Source organism: Heliangelus exortis, chromosome 5 (assembly GCF_036169615.1).
Source record: "Heliangelus exortis chromosome 5, bHelExo1.hap1, whole genome shotgun sequence".
Taxonomy (NCBI): domain Eukaryota; kingdom Metazoa; phylum Chordata; class Aves; order Apodiformes; family Trochilidae; genus Heliangelus; species Heliangelus exortis.
The window spans coordinates 30024476-30040946 of NC_092426.1; the positions used below are offsets into that span (position 1 = coordinate 30024476).

The 16471-nt window shown below is 38.5% G+C and overlaps 1 protein-coding gene across 4 annotated transcripts in view; it reads left to right on the plus strand.

The window, feature by feature from the left end:
• The first annotated feature begins 459 nt into the window (after positions 1-459).
• CDIN1 (CDAN1 interacting nuclease 1) overlaps positions 460-16471 on the plus strand; it is a 120073-nt gene continuing 104061 nt past the window's right edge. For 2 of the 4 annotated variants that reach the window (XM_071744312.1, XM_071744310.1), the window contains exon 1: positions 460-1036. In XM_071744312.1, coding sequence (XP_071600413.1) covers positions 570-1036 — 467 coding nt within the window. In that variant the 5' untranslated portion in view covers positions 460-569. The remainder of the gene's footprint in view (positions 1037-16471) is intronic. The other 2 variants (XM_071744308.1, XM_071744309.1) reach the window with 2 other exon arrangements.

The following is a 16471-nucleotide window of genomic DNA, read 5'->3' on the forward strand; positions in this document are numbered from 1 at the left end:
TCTTCCAAGCTGAGAAGTTACTACAAATGCCCAGCACTGAAACAAAGGCTTGCAACACACTGATATTTAAATGATATTTAGTACTGTAATTTGCTTAAATGTGAGACCTAACAAACTTTAAAGTAAATCCTAGCACAAACTTGAACGGCTTTTTTTCATAATTCAGTGGGAGCCATTTCTGTGTGCAGGTGCAAGGCCAGGAACCCCCTGGCCCTATTAGAATCTGCAACCCCACTACTTCAGAGTTTATTTTTTTCTAGAAACCGGAAGAAACAGACATTTCAAAGTGACTTTTGAAGAGAGCCTTGAGATTTTTACTTTAAAACCGTAACTCAGCCGGGCTGACGCACCCCACCGCCGGGCAAGCGGTGCCGACCCTACACGACCCGACCCGACCCGACCCGCTCGGCTCCGCCGTACGCAGACCCACGGGCACCCAGGGTGGCGGGGCTGGAGGACACCCAATGCCACCCCCGCCGACATCAAAGCAAGGAGCGGCTTGTAGAGCGCAAAAGCGGATTTCTCTTCAGCCATGAGGGGCCAGCGTCCTCCTCTATCTTCAGGCAATCATGAGACACCCGACCCCGCTCCACAGCCCCCAGGGAAGCGCCATTTCCGCGCAGGGTACAATGCGCCCAGGCGCCGGGGCCTCTCCTCCAGTCCGAGCGGCTGCGCAGAGCCGAGCGGCCCGGGATGGCGGCTCTCCCCGCCCCGCTCCCCCCCGTACCGCCCCGTCCAGGCGGCGGGGCGGAGCCGCCGAAAGAGGCCGCGGCAGCCGCTCCTGGCTAACGCGGAACCGGGCTGGTAGGAAAGGGCGTCCCGGGGTTGCAGCGACCCTCCTGTCACCCGCCTTCCGGTGGGGCCGCGGAGCCGGAGCGGGGAAATCCGCTCTCTTGGCTTCTGCCTGCTGCCGCGCAGGCCGGGCGGCGCGGAGCATGAAGCTGACCAAAGCCCAGTACGATGAAATAGCCCAGTTCCTGGGGCATATGCAGCCCACCCGGCAGAGCCTGAGGAAGCTGAAGGAGAAGTTCCCTAGGTAAGTGCTTCCTGCCCTCCGGGGCGGCTGCCCGGCGCGGGGCCGGTGCCTCGGGCCCCGGGCGGCGGCCTGCGAGCTCGCTGCGGGCGGGCGAGGGGCTGCAGAGGGGCGGCTCCGCCAAGCTCCAGCCGGTACCTCCAGTTCCAGGCCCCACACGGTACAAAATCACTTACACACGCACACGGCCATTGATGGCAAGCAGGAGCTCGCTGAAGCTACTCCTAGGTGCAGGGTACTTCTCACTCTCAGTGACATGAGAAGGTGGCACAAAATAAAGAGCGCTTCCTCCCCCTTCGCCTGCCATATGTCCAAATAAAGGCTCCCGAGTCACTCATGAGGCTCTTAAACACCATGCACACCTTACCTGGATGAAGCCTTAAGGCTCGGGCCAGCACTCTGTGGCTGCAAGCAAAGGTGGAGTCCGACTTACAGCACCCATGTCCCTGTGGTTTAGGGAGAAGGAGCTTTCTGAACCCTAACTCTTGGTGCTGTTCTCCTGTTGAAGACTGAAAAAGGGATGACTTGGGTGAGCATTCAGCTGCTTCCTTACCTGAGCTGTGTTTGGAATTGCCAGAGACATTTGCAAGTGACCATAGGCTGTTATGGAAAGGTGTACATGACAGCGTGCTTCCATGCACTGATCTTCATCACCAAGATTAGTTGATTTCCAAAATGAGCTTACCACCAACGAGAACAGAGTTGTAAAGGACATCTTGGAAGGGTTTTATCTTCTTTCAGGACTGGAAGGATGGATTAAGGGTGCTGGTTTTGGCAGGAAACCAATTTGGATTTTGTGGGGCAAGGAGTGATGCTGTCTGAAATGCACCAGAGAACTGCAGTGTTTTAAGTGCTGCTCTTACTCTGGTGAGAGACAGAAAAAGGAACAGAGAAGATCATTCTCATGTTTCCTGAGTGAGCCTTGATAGTCTTGCTACGAGCATGGCTGATGTGACTGTCTGAAGTATAAACTTAGAGTAAGTGGATGAAGAGCCAGCATTAACTTAGGCTTTTAAATTGTCTAGTAAAATCTTTTCTGGAAAGTGTGTCATGTAGTTAAAAATTAAGCTGAGGGAATAGCCCTGTTGTAGTGAAAAAGTGATGCTAAAGCAGTGTGGTTTGTTCAGTGAGTGCATTGAGTTGCATCATCAGGAACCCAGCTCACTTTACACAGTACTTCTGCAACTTGGGGAACCACTTACTGTGGCAGCATATGTCTAAGGTGTTTAGACTTGGCTTTATCACTTTGGTGCTAATGAAATTAGAGTGTTAGTGTATCTGTAGTCACCCTGTAAAACCATTGTGAGAGAAGGTGGTTAGAATTTGGGTTGGTTTGCCTGGTCAGTCACTGCCTGTAGGAACCTGCTTCCAAGACAGATTCGTAGGCACATGAATGTCCATAATACAGAAAATAAGTTAGTCAGAAAACTACTAGGCCTGTCTGCTGATATATTTGACTTCCCAGTCCCACTCCCTTGATGCTGGAAAAGATCCATTGACTCCTCAGTTTCAGAACTTGGTAATTCCTGAAAAACTATATACTAATATATATATATAACTATATAACTATAATATATATAACTAATAACAATGACTTGTATCAGGAAAAAAATTTTTTTTTTTTTACTTTTTTTTTTTCCCCCTAGAGCAGCAGGCTCAGTTGCAAACACTGCAAAGCAGGGTCCAGCTATAGTAGTTGTTTCCATGATTTGCTGTCTGAACATGCTGTTGAATAATGAATGAATTGATACCTTTTTTAAAAAAATGCCTGTCTTAAGTGTATTTTTGAGGAGATCTGTATGTCTCCTTCCTGTGAGTGGCTCAGCAAGTGATTTTTGTTGACTTTTTGTTTATTATAGCAGGGCAGATGCAGAAGAACATCAGAGAATAAAGTTTGAAGTAGCAAAATATGTTGGGCTAATGATTTTGATATGCAGTTAAAAAAAAATGCATTCCAAGGCCACTGCTTGCCTTAGCAGTAAGGAAGATGTATTGCAGTCTCTCTAACCGTTATCTTGTAAAAGAGGCCAGCTGCAAAAATTGGTAAACTTGTGTGCCATCTTAAGTGCTAAATGGGAGGCTTTTGCAATGATGTGTTTTGTAACTGTGGAGTAAGTTTCTTATAATATAGAACCTTGTCATGCTTTTCTAGGATGAGAAGGATTTGATTAGACTTCTTGGCTCCTTTTTTTTTTTATTATTAGGAAAACCAAAATTAAGCGAACACCCCACCCACCCCAAATTTCAAATTCAGTTCTTTTAAGAAAATATTCCAGAATCTGTCATGGCACTTGCAGTGTGATGAAAGTATCCCTAACCAATTTGTCATTATTATATGGTAAGAGTTGCTGATTCAGACTGGAAAGTATTACCATCCCTAAGAGCTGCCATTCACCTTGCACGTTCAATCTTTCTCTGGGAAGTATCGGAGTTCCACTGGTAATGCAATACATAAATTGACAGTTTTTAAGTATTTCTGGTTCCTACTGCCTCATAGATCTTGTGAGTCTTTCGATTTCTGCATTAAACTGCTCGTGTTTTTTTCTTACATACTTTTGTCTATTGGTTCCTCGCTTGTCTGTTGTGGTTCTTGAAGACTAGCAGTTTATGGTCCCTATTTATATAAAGTATTTTTCACACTGTGTTACTGACCTGCTATTGTTCTGCAGTTTCTCTCAAAGAGTAATTAGTGATTTCCATAAAACTGTTTCCACCCACAGTTTAGTGTTTATAGGTATTCCAGTGTGACCTGCAATAACAAGGTGGTTTTTATTTTACCATTATTCAACTACTTGAGCAGGTGTGATTGTTGCTTCAAAGGGTGTTGCCATGTGATTTATTAATGTCAAATAGTAAAAATTAGACTGCTTCTATTACTGTTCATAGGTGTCTTTATAGAAGAATTAACACTTTGTAGAATTTTTTTACAATCCTCTGGCATTGCAGGCAACAGGGGTTTAGAGTGTTTTGCTTAAAATCTGGTCATTTTGCAAAAATAGAAACTTGAGAATCAGATTGCTGTTCTTTCACTGTTTGTGCTGCACTTTGTGTTCCATGCCTGGCAATGAACAGTCTATTTATTTATCCATTTTGTTCTTCTAATGTGTTCATGTTTCAGAGCAGGGTTTTTTTTGGTCACTGTAGTATTATCAAAATGTAATTTTGAGTATTAAGCATGATGAGTCTCTTCCCATATTGGATCACTGATACATGGTTTCTTTGGCTTTCTTAAAGTACACACCAGTCGACTGATAAATCTGTGTTCTGTGTTGTGCTCTTCTAAAGTGTACCACCTGTTCTGCTTTGTTTCTCCCCTGAACCTATCCACTTGCTAATAATTTATGGTTTTCTTTCTAACTTGTGTATTTGTCTGCTTTCTCTTTAATTGTGAGCTGTTTTCTTTTGGGAAACTATTCTCAATGAGACCTAATGTGTAAATTGGATTACCCATTGTAGGGTTAGTTGTAGGAAATGTAGGGTGTTGCAGAAAATGCTCTGAGAAAGTTACAGTCTCTTTACTTGCAATGCTTGTTTCCCAAATTGTAATTAGAATAGTAGTAAAATCCTCTGCACAGAAATAACCTTATTATTCCCTAGTTATGTTGAAAAATGTAGGTTAGACCTTTAAACTTCTATCTGTATTCAAAGACTATTTTAGCTTGTCGAGAAAAGTCCTGCTTCTAATGGTTTGATTCATACTCAAGCTGATATTTTAGTACTTCAGTTTAGCTGTCACCAGGAAACAAAACAAAGCAAAGATAAACTTAAGTTCTTCTTTATGTGGAAGAATAGTTTCTCTTGAAATTTTTCCTAGAAGCTTCTTACCCACAGAATGTGATTGACAAATGTCTGGACAGTTCTCACATCTATAACTTGTAGATATTTTGCTGCTGCTCTTCTTGTCCAATTCTGATTGAATATTACAGTTTTTCTTTATTGCCTCTTCCTGTCATCTCTACCAAGCTTTCTAAGGGTGGAAGGTTTGCTGACCAAGTTCATTATGGTACTGTCTTTTTTTCATTCAGCAGAGCCTTTCCTGGTTTGGTTCTGTTATGAGTCTTTGAGTTTCTTATACTATGTTGTGCTTAAATTTTGTATTCCAGAAACTTTGTCGCAATGCAGGTAGCCTTGTATCTTTTAGAGATTCCAAACTCCGTGCTTTTAAGTTCTTGCATTGCTCTGTTGTGAAACATTTTGTTCCATCTAGGAGTGCTATATTTCTTCCACAATTAGTGTAGTCTGTATGGTTTCTCTTCCTTACTTAAAATCGTTAAATAAACCTGGGGCCTCTAGCTCAACTTCCCTGTCAGTACCTTCACTTTTATTGCTGTTAAAGTGTTCTTTTTTTGAGCTTATCTGACTGCAAATAGTGTTTATAGTGAGTTTCAAAGTACTAGGATTTCAAAGCATTAGAATTTATAGCAGCTGCTTTTTGCAGGTTTTCACTTTTCTTCCTTGCCTTGTTCAAAGAAGTACTGTCCTGTTTGTGTCCCTTCTGTAAAAGCTTCCTTCATAGTGATCAGTAAGAGCTTTTCTTACAGTAGGAAATTAAGGGCACCTGCCATAAATGTGAAGTAAGATCTTCCCCCCTCCTCTCCTTTCCTTTTGCTTTTTTTTTTTTTTTCTTCCAGTAAGCAAGAGAAAAATGTGATGCACAGATTTATATTGATGTACTTGATATTTGAGTATGGACATTTAGCTTTATCATGTAACTTAATGTTTGATTATTGGAATGCACATGGTCTTTGTTGCCAGAGCACATCAAGTGATGCGTGTTCCTCTACATTCCTGACCTGTCTTCTTCATAGCTTAATATCACTTCAGGTTTTACACACATTTTCAATTGTTATGTTGCTCTTTCTCCAAATTACCAATAGCTTTCTTAAATGACACGGGTCCTGGAAAGCATCACAAGATTTTTCTTTTTTAAAAAATGTAGCTGCATGGTAATGCCTCACAGTATAAATCAGAAAATATTATCTATTTGTTGTTTTTGCATTTTTATCACTTTCTCAGTGATGGTTCATACTGAAACAAAGGCCCTAAAAGAAATCTAAATGTCTGGTATCAATGTTACTGCTCTTACCATACATTTAAGGTTGAGTTAATGTTGGGTTTTTTTCTTCCTCTTTTCCAGTGTCATTGTTGCCTTTTTTTTTTTTTTTTTGGTTTTTAGAGTTGGAGTAGATAGGCCTCTGATTTTCCTCTTCCAGACAGTTTTATTTGTATGGAAATAAATTGCTTTTTTGGTGGATAATGTAATTCTTTGTGCTGTTTCTTAGATTACCAAGCAGTTCTGATAAACCCAAGATGGTTGTGGTGGGAAACAGGAAGGTAGAACTGTTCCTCTCTTTCATCTCCCTCTTTTTTTTTTTTTTCCCTCTCTGTTTCTTTGTTTTGATACCTGGTACTAATGGAACCTGGAGATTGAATCAAGGTGGAAGGAAAATTCTCTGTGCTCCACTTTAGTATTCCTTGGAGCTGTGGCTACCCAGGAAGGAGGACAATAAAGCTTAGGAGTAGAAGGCACGTAGCTGTCTGCATGGATTTCAGAGTTCTAGGCTCAGGACTCAAGCACAGGTATATTGGGGAAACCTTGTCTATGAGCAGGCAACGTACTGGTGTGTGACATTTCTGCTCTTCTGAATAGTTGGTTAATTATTTTGGAAAGCAGGTGAAGTAGGAGGATTTGCTTTTTTCTGCAAACACTAATCTAGCAAATCTCATTTAGAGATTTGACTTTGTGTCTATGAATACTAGAAAGTTATTTTGCAAAAAAAGAATGTATAAAGGCACCTTTTAATTTCCCTCTGCTTTTCTGTATTCTCACTGTTTAGTAATGAGATGAAGAAATGCATATATAAGCCACTTTGCCAATTTCAGTAAACCATTTAATGAGAGAATAACTTGATGCCAGTAGGAGATGCAGAGACTTGGAAGGAGGCACTAAATGGCCATTGGTACATTTCTACCCTGCCTATTTTGAAGTGGCAAATACTTCTCAGTAGTGTTCTGGGTTTAAGTGATTTGTAGTGTATAGCTTGGGCAGCTATGAAAACAGTAGAATTTATTAACTTTTATATTTCTTTTCTCTACTTTTATGTTAGACTTTCAGAGTAAACAAAGTTTTATGCTACTGTTTGCTTTTGACTATTACATGTAGCAAAAGCCTAGTATAATTTAAATTCTGTTATGTGCTTGAAGCTGCATTTAACTTTACAGGTAAATAGATTGATAATAACAGATGAGAAGGAAGTCTTGGATCATTATTTGAAAAGAAAATAATATACAAGTTTTCAGAAATGACCAATAATATAATGCAGCATATTCACAAAGAAGCCTTAAAGAACTTGTAATGGTTGGATTTGGTATGTCTTATTAAAAATATGTTTGCTTGTGCTACAACCCTAAATAGGAGGGATACTAATCCCACCCCCCCTCTGTAATACAGAGCATTGCATGACAGAAATTAACTAAATCAGCATGTAACTCAGAATAACTTTTTCTCCTCCATTATTCATTAGGTTAAACATAAGATACTTATTTAAAGGCAAGCTGTTGAAAGCAGTAGAAGCTTTCAGGGTAGAGTAGGAAATAGATCTTTGCTCAGTTTTGGGGCTCTCCAAGACCAACAAAGAGAAAATTCTTACATTGATATGCATAAATTCTAGATCCTCAGGATGTGAGTACTTTCCAGATTTGTTTGGAAAGAGATGGAGAGTATGCTTTTGAGTTGTGTATGTGTTATCTGTTCAGCAAAATCTAGATGACATGTACACACATGTGTCACATGAAAGTTAATTTTGAGGGAAGTGCATTGTAGTTTTCTTGTACAATTTTTATAGGTGTAATCATTCTTTTTCTTACAAGCACACCCACATATGTTGTCCATCCTAACAAAATGTGAAGTTGTTTTAAAGATTAGACCTGAATTTTTGCTTGAAATACACAATCAAAATTAAGGTTGTACTTTCTGAGTTCTTGAGTACTGGTAAATCTCCTCTCTCTTAACCTTTTTCTCTTCCAATATAAGAAGTCCTACCATATGGGAGTGCAGTTCCTTTTATTAAAAAAATAATCACACAGAACAGCACTTATTACACTTGTGAAATTCATTTTGGCTGAGTAAAAGAGAAAGCCTTTTTGGCCTTGAGGAGTTTATACAAACCACTTAGAAGCCAATCCTATATCCTTTGAAGGTTTGATGGTGAAGTACAATTATTGGAGGGGGCCTCTTAAGCAGACGTGGAAATTTGTTCGCTGTAATTTGAAAATAAATTCTGAGTCTTTTGTAGCTGTGTGTTAGGAATTTTTTTTAATACATAAAGAGAGAAGGAGAAAAAAGAAAACTAAAAATACAGAGACAAAAGAGGAAAAGACAAAAACAAAGGACAGAAAATAAGGAAGAAAATAAAATGAAAAAGAAAAAAAGATGAGGGAAAAGAGAAAATGCAAGAGAAAATAGAAGGAAAAGAAATTAAAAGGAAGAAAACAACATAAAATGAAAACAGGAAAAGAGAGAAGTAGAAAACATAAAAAGGGAAAGAAAAAAAAAGGAAAGGAAGGAGAGAAAGAAAAAGAATGTTTTTTTTTTATATGTCAAGTTGGGGGAGTTGGCTTGGTCACAATGTAGATTACTGTGTTGCTTCATGAAGTTCAGTTTGGCTCTACTTTTTGCCACTTGACAAATTCCACGGTGATGGTAATCACCAGTAGGATAGGAATATAAGTCTTCTAGCACTGTTTCTCCTAAGTATTTCATTCTGTAGCAAGCTTGGTGTCATCAGACAGCCCAACAGATGTCTGTAGATTTAAGGGCTAGATTATGGTGGCTGTTAAGGAAGGATGAAGTGGAAGTTTTAATGCTGACCATATGTGCATTTTAATTGGCTTGTGGATTTTAGGATACCATTATATTTGTACTTCAGGACAAAAATGATAAAAATGGTTGTGCTTGATTGTATTTCAGAAACAGTTCCATACTGTAACATTCTTCTGAAGCCTGCAAACAAGTTTGGGCAAGAGTTATATGAGCAGAGGGGATTTGCTACATGAGATGGGAAAATCTTTTATTCATGTGTTGTTTTTTGAACAATCATATTGCGGGCTATATTACAATGGCACGATAAATTGCTGAATACACTGTCTGCCGAATATGACCTCACCATGAAAAATTTGATGCATTAGAGTAGGAAAGGTTGGAATATATCAACCTTAGCTGACAAGGGACTTTGAATTTTGACCTAACACAGATGACCTTTGTGTGCAATAAAAGTGAGTTTAATCTCCAGGTCAAGGTTGAGGTGAACGGTAGGGCAATGTGGATTGGTTTCTGCTGGCTATGGCTGGATCACACCTAGCAAGCAGAGAAATCCAAGGTCTTTGCATTTCAGAGCAACCAAATGCTTATTTACCTAGAGTTTACTCACATCTGTTACACCTCCTCCAAGAACTGTGCTCTACTTGTAGACAGCTGACTCTTCAGCACATGTGGACTAATTCGTTTGAAGCTCAGTGTTTCAGAGTGGGAAGTGTGAGGTATGTATATTCTTCTCCTATAGATCATTGAATAGGCAAGCTAAATAAAATTTCTCCTCTAGCACATAGAATAAAGACTGTCAAGTATATTGCCTTGCTATGAAAGGGGTGAAATCTAGAAGCTTTATTTCTTTGACAGCCAACCTGTCTTTGGAACATCGGAAGTTTATTCCTAAGTGGCTTATGCTTTTAGGAGGAACACAATTAAGAGAGCTCTGATATGTTTCACTAGGCAAATACAAAGAAAACGGGTCCTTTTGAGCACTCCCTTGCTGTAAAAGGTATTTGATCAAAGAAGCTAAGTTACAAAATGTTTTGGGGGTTGTCTAGGTTACATAATAAAGACGTATAGATGAATTTAAATAAAAGATTGTCGCGTTTTATAGTAGTCACCAACAAAATCTGTCTTTTTAACTGGCTGGTGTTCCAGGAGTGCTATTTTACTAACACACTACATGCCCTGAATACTCTACACAGATAAGAGTGGTAGCAGTGGTGCGGTTGGAAGGAGGGGGGAAGGAGGGAGTTCTCTTTAAATCAGCCAGGGGAAAAAAAAAAAAAAAAAAAAAAAAAGTTTGAGACTAATGGAAAGAACCTCTACTCCTTTAATAGAGCCTGCAAAATATATTCTCCAGGACTGATCAGCTCTGAAGGCTCTAGAGGTTTGATGATTGGAATGGCAGGAAATCACGCTTTCAGGACATAACGAATTGACTGGGCCATCCATCATTTGTTAGCATGCGCTGAAACGCTGGGTTTGTGTGCAGAGGTCTGTGATTTAGTAAATACTTGGGAGATGAATAGAGCTTACACACAAGGGAAGATATTGCTGTCCTTCAGCAGCCTTAGACACAGATCCCTGCTGAGAAGGCCGTCTGACAGCAGCTCATCAGTAACTGGCCTGTCACAGTCAGTGATGCCCACCAGCCATCCCCAGTATATTAAATGCATTTTTAATATCTGCTTCAGTAGATTTAATGAAGAAAATTTAGTTTCCATACTCTGATCACTGCTTCCTCAAGTGTTTTAAAGCATTGAGTGAAGCACTTGCAAGAAGGGGACTGTGCAGATACCTGGAGGAGTTGATTGAAAATGAAACAGAATACAAACAGGACTGCTATTATCCAAACAGTTTCCTTAAAGCAAAACAGAAATGTTTGGAAAAAACAATTATCTTCTTAAAAACAATTAACCCTCCTGTGGAGGGACCTTATGAAGCAGGATGTACAGCAGCAGAGATGCAGTACAGGAAAAGGTGTGTGCACAGTGGTTCTCTTTAGCATGGCTGGGCTTGCCAAAAGGCATAATTGGGTTTCCTACGCTTTCAGATGTCAGTACTTGAATCAGATCATTGTTCTGTCTGCCTTTCAGAGTCCTGAGAGGAGGATGGCTGTGAATGGAAGGAATGGAATAGATCATGTTTTAATAACTAACATAGATTTTGGGTTGGTTCTGGCAATTTTGTGAGGGGTGCAATTGGTAAAAAATATTGTAGTATTCCATGGTAGTATTTAAACTGATATAGGAAACAAATAATAAAACACAATGGAAAATAAAACCTAAGCTATTGTTGTACCTTAGCAGGCTTATTGAGAGTTAGTCAATAATGATATCCTGCTAGTAAGGATTTTACAAAATTATTTTTTTAACTTTGCAGCAAATTATGAAATACATACAGACAGTAAAAGATATCTGTATAGATAGACAGATGAACTTCATACTTGTTTGACTTTCCTGGGAACTTTCTGGGAAAGCTTCTGTTTACATAAAGCCGGATTTGTAAGTTTTCTAGCAAGATAGTGCTTATGATACTTAGTTCAAGACAGCAAGATAAACAACTTGATTTTGTTGCAAACGTCTATTTGAAACATTCACTTTGTGAGATTTTTTTTCCCTCAGGAATCCATTCTGTGTTCACAGAAGAGAAAGCAAGTGCCGAATGAGACTTATAAATTTGATTCTCGTATGTGTCAAAACAGTAACGTAGTAAATGCATATTATTATAAAAATTTAAGATATCCTAAACACATTTTTATAACACATGACAATATTAAATAATACATTTTCTTGTTAGCATCTGTTTGCTGTCATTGTTGGCAGGACCTTTGATTTATTACTTAAATTAATAACTGCAACCATTTTGGTCCTGATATATGCCCCTAAACTTTTCACTTAATAAAATGTATGCTTCTATGAGAGCAATTTTTAATTGTTTCTTAAGTTCCTGGTGAAAATACTGTGTCTGTTTGCAATGTGAAAGTCTCGGAAGCTTGTGTAATACTTGAAACTTAGTGAAATAATGGCAAGGTTTGCTTTCTTTAAGATTTTGGCATACAATAACTGATTGTACTAAAATTATGTTCTAAGACAAGCGTGTTAGAGTATCATTACCAAAAAAACCCAACAGCATTGGAAGAGGAGTGGAAAAAAACTGCTTTCTTCAGATCCAGTGATGGTTAAAAGCCTTGTTCATTTGTTTGACTAACTGGTACCATGCGAGGTGATTTAAAACTCCCATTGACATGCTAAGATTCGATGCTATAATGTTAATTTTCAACTTATATTTCTTGGAGTCCTGGTTGTCTGAAGTTCAAAAGAAGAATTCAAAGTATATGGACTTCTTGTCAGCAGAGTTAAAAGTTGCTAAACAACCTGTGCCTGTTGTGGGAAAAGCATTTTCATTTGTAAACCCCTTAGGTTGAAAACTTCCATTTTGTAAGAAACTAAAGCATTTTTATCTGTTTTTTGGTTTCTTTTTTTTTTTTTTAATTCTAGTGCCTATAATATTTTGAATGTGGTAGTGATATGAATGGGATACAGTGTTCCTTCCACAGCATCCTCTAGGATATCCAGTAGCCTGACTGATAGTAACAGTCTCATTGCTTTATGCTGGAGAATTCTTCAACTTCAGCTTTATCATTCTCATCCAAAGAGGCTATTTAAGCATGTGTTGCTGTCCATCCAAATTGGCAAAATGGCTTCGGGTGAAGAGGACTTTATTGTTTTGATTTATGTTCTCTATTTGCATATCTGTATCTAGGCCTCCAAGGTCTTGGAAGCATTTGATAACTTTGATTCCCAGATACCTCCAGAAGCTTCAACACTGAATAAAAGTGCCCTTAAGTTAGCACTTGTTCTTCTTCCATGGAGAGCAGTATGCTGTCAATTATTTCTTGGAGCAAGGCTCACATAATAGCAAAGGTAGTCTCTTGTGTAATGCAGCCTGTCTGAAACTGTTTTGAAGACACCATAAAAACTATAACCAAAATAGAGGTAATACTCACTTCTGTGCCTGAATTGGGGGTCTTTTGGAGTTCCTCATTGGAGTTCCTCCATTTTAGGTTGGATATTAGAAAGAATTTCTTTACCGAGAGGGTGATCAGATATTGGAATGGGCTGCCCCGGGAAGGGGTGGATTCTCCATCCCTGGAGATATTTAAAAAGAGACTGGATGTGGCACTCAGTGCCATGGGCTGGGAACTGCAGCGGGAGTGGATCAAGGGTTTGACTTCATGGTCTCTGAGGTCCCTTCCAACCCAGACAATTCTATGATTCTATGAGTCTATGATTCTATTGTTATTTGAGAACCCAGACAGCAATAAGGACACCATGTATCTCTGTTTCCATTTGCTGTTGCCTGGGAGATTACAGAACTTCTTATCAGGCCACTATTGATAGTGGTAACATCCAGTTCTTTATTGCACTTCTGTGAAATGCACATGGTGCAAAGTATGGTAAATATTACCTAGAGACCAGGTGTAGATTCCTACAGGTGAAAAGGTTATTGAACATTAGCCATTTCCAGCATTAGTATAAAATGCTTACATTGTTTATGCAGCTAGCTGTCCAGTTTTCAACACAGCTGAGTGATGTATCTTCCTAAACAAATGCATTATCTTGGATACACAAAATAAAAAAAGATAAAAATAACTCCTAAGGTAGATTTCTGGTTCTTACAGAGCTTAATAAGGATGATTTGTTTTGACTAGCTAGCAGGTAGTCCAATTGACCAAGCATGTTCCAAGTACAGTGTTTATTGACCTCATTGCAAAGAGCTATCTGATGCAGGAATACATTTTCCTTTATCCTATTACTAGAAACAGGAGAATTTAATTATTGACCAAAAAGAGAAGTTGCACTTCATTTTTTTAAATCCCATTTGTATTTTGTTCCTTGAGCTCAGTTGTCTGAGACAGAAAAAGAAAAATGTTTCTTTATGGAATAAATGCATTGTTTGTGTCTAAATATTTTTCTAGCCATATCTATCTGTTTCATATGTCCTCTAAGTGTGGAGGGGATTTTTCCAAGCAAATCCCATTGGCTACCCAAAAACTGTTACCTGAAAGCTTCCCACCTACACTTTTTGGTTTAATTCACTATTTAAACACAAACCATGCCAGTGACAGGCAGTCATTCTTATGCATTATTAATTTTGTGGTTTTGAGGTTCCTGGATAGAGAATTTTGTCCATTTATCTGGACGTAGATGTTTGCCATTCTAACATTTTACATCTCAATAATTTAAAAATATTACTCAAATGTTTCAGCTACTGTGTTGAAATCAATATATTTTTATGTAGACAGGTTTGGGATGATCAATATGTATAACATGATAATAGTTTGCTTTAGTTTATTTTTACAATTCTTAGCTCTTTAGTCTCTTTATCAAGGATATATATATATATATATAGGTCAAAACTTTGCATTAGTACATCAGGATGCTTACTGAAGTAACCAGTTAAAATTATTAAAATCTGCAGTCAAAAGCAACGTGCTCAGTTTACTGTGCTTCTGAATATTAAATGCAAGTAAAATGTTATATAGACATAGAGCCATTTGTTACATTTTAGTATATGAAGCAATAGCTGTGTAAACCTTAACCTCGTAATTTTGCAAGTTCTACTTTATCATGCAGCTGTAAAAGATAATCAAAATAAATCATGGAAAATGAAGAAATATTTTCTGGGGCTTTTTTTATGCTTTCAGAAGTGGCGCTTGATCCATGAAATTTTAGTAAGCATATTAAATAATACAATATGATGTGCAACTTGTCAGGTCTGATAAATTATTTTGTATAGGACATTTATACAACATATGGTGAGCTGCTATGTGAACAGCTTAATGACTAAATTATGTTAATCTTTCTTGCCATATTTACTTTTCATTGAAAAAAACAGTGTTTTCAAGTTTTTATTTTACTTTTGTTATCACGGGTAGATATAAGAAAGGTGTAGGTCATCTCCGAGAAGCCGTGACAGTGATCCAAGGTTCCTCAGCTGTGCAGTGTACATAACACAGATGTTGGGAGAGTCATCTGTCAGCTATGCCTCTCCTATGGAGTTAAAGTTCTAGGGGGAAAAGAATTCGACACAGTGCTGTCACTGTTACATTTTCACAATAGAAGAGCATGCAAATATTCAACCTCCTGCTTAGCAGTAGTGCCCTGTCTAATGTCTGTGCTGGTTAGAATAAAAAAAATAGTGGGTGCATCTAGGGCTCATAGATCTGACAAAGGTCATGCTATGCTGGGCATTTGAATTGGAAATTGTCTGGACTTAGATTTTATAAAGCTCCCACTGTTGTCGGGGAAAATTTCAGCAGGGTTTTGTCCCTCGAGAGGCCTCTTAGGCCCTTTTCTGTCCTATGAATGAATTTAGATGTGAGGGTTTCTCCTGCCTTAAAACTGTTAAGTTCATTTTGCATACATCCCCAGAGAGAAAAACTGGCAGATGCTTTTGTCTTGGAAGTGTTTAAAAGAAAACTGCAGAACAGGAACAAGGGAGAGAAGGGGCCCTGTGTGGAGTCCCAGAACATTTTGGAAATGGCCAATATGCAGTTTTCATCAGTACTAAGGCGGGGCGCAATATGGTGCCTGTAGCTCACTAGGGAATATGAATGTTGATTAAGCATACTCCCAGGCTTTGAAATCCTGAAAGCAGTGTCAGAATAATGGATGTTGAGCAAATGTCAAGCATTTGTTAATTTCTCTGTTATTTGGAGTTTATCTACCATGATCAATCAAATAAACTAGTGCTTCTCTGTTGTGGCATGTGTCATTGATATGGTGATTAGGTGGCTAGAGAGGCCTTCTGCTTTTTTTTTTTTTTTTTTTTTTTTTTTCCCCAAATCCAGGTAACAAATCACATATGAGCAGCCATAACTTTTTAAGTTAAAGATTTGTTTGCAGTTGGTTTAGTTGAAAGTGGTGCATTAACAAAATACTTTGGGGTACTGAGAAAAAAAGTATTTGTATGGCTGCTGTGCTGAAAATTACATTGATGCCATTTTTGGCCTTCAAGCATTAATGTTGAGGGGGAATAGAGGCAAGGAGAAATTATTTATAAATGAAAGTTGAAGAAACTTGTACTTATTCTTAAACGAAGAATGTTGAAAACAAAGCATATCCACCCCAAATTAGGATTAAGTTATGGCTTAGCCCCCGTCTTCACTCTAAATCTTTTGATTTCTTTAAACTAGATCTTGAAATCCCTGTTTCTGGTTGGAAAACATATTCAGGTGCCCTTTTGTTACAAGTGAAGGGAATGTCTCTGTTACTTTTATAAAAATGCAAGCTTTTTTGTAACAATATATCAAAGAAGTTGTTAGTTACTGACTAACATGCAGAAATGTAAACAGTCCAGTCCAGAATATTTTTTTCTAATTCTGAATTTCCGCTGGTTTTTGATGTCCTAATCCTAATTTGGCACTCTTAGATGTTAGGTATCATGCAAAGACCTGGTATTTAAAAATGAACAATGAGTTAAAAATAATCTGAAGAAGTCTTTTTGTCCTTTGCTACTTTACCATAATATATATATACTTTAAAATAGGTGAGGATAGGGTTGAAATGCTGCTTGCAAGATGTTAACACTCAGATTTCCGTGAATTCCAGTGAAGTTTA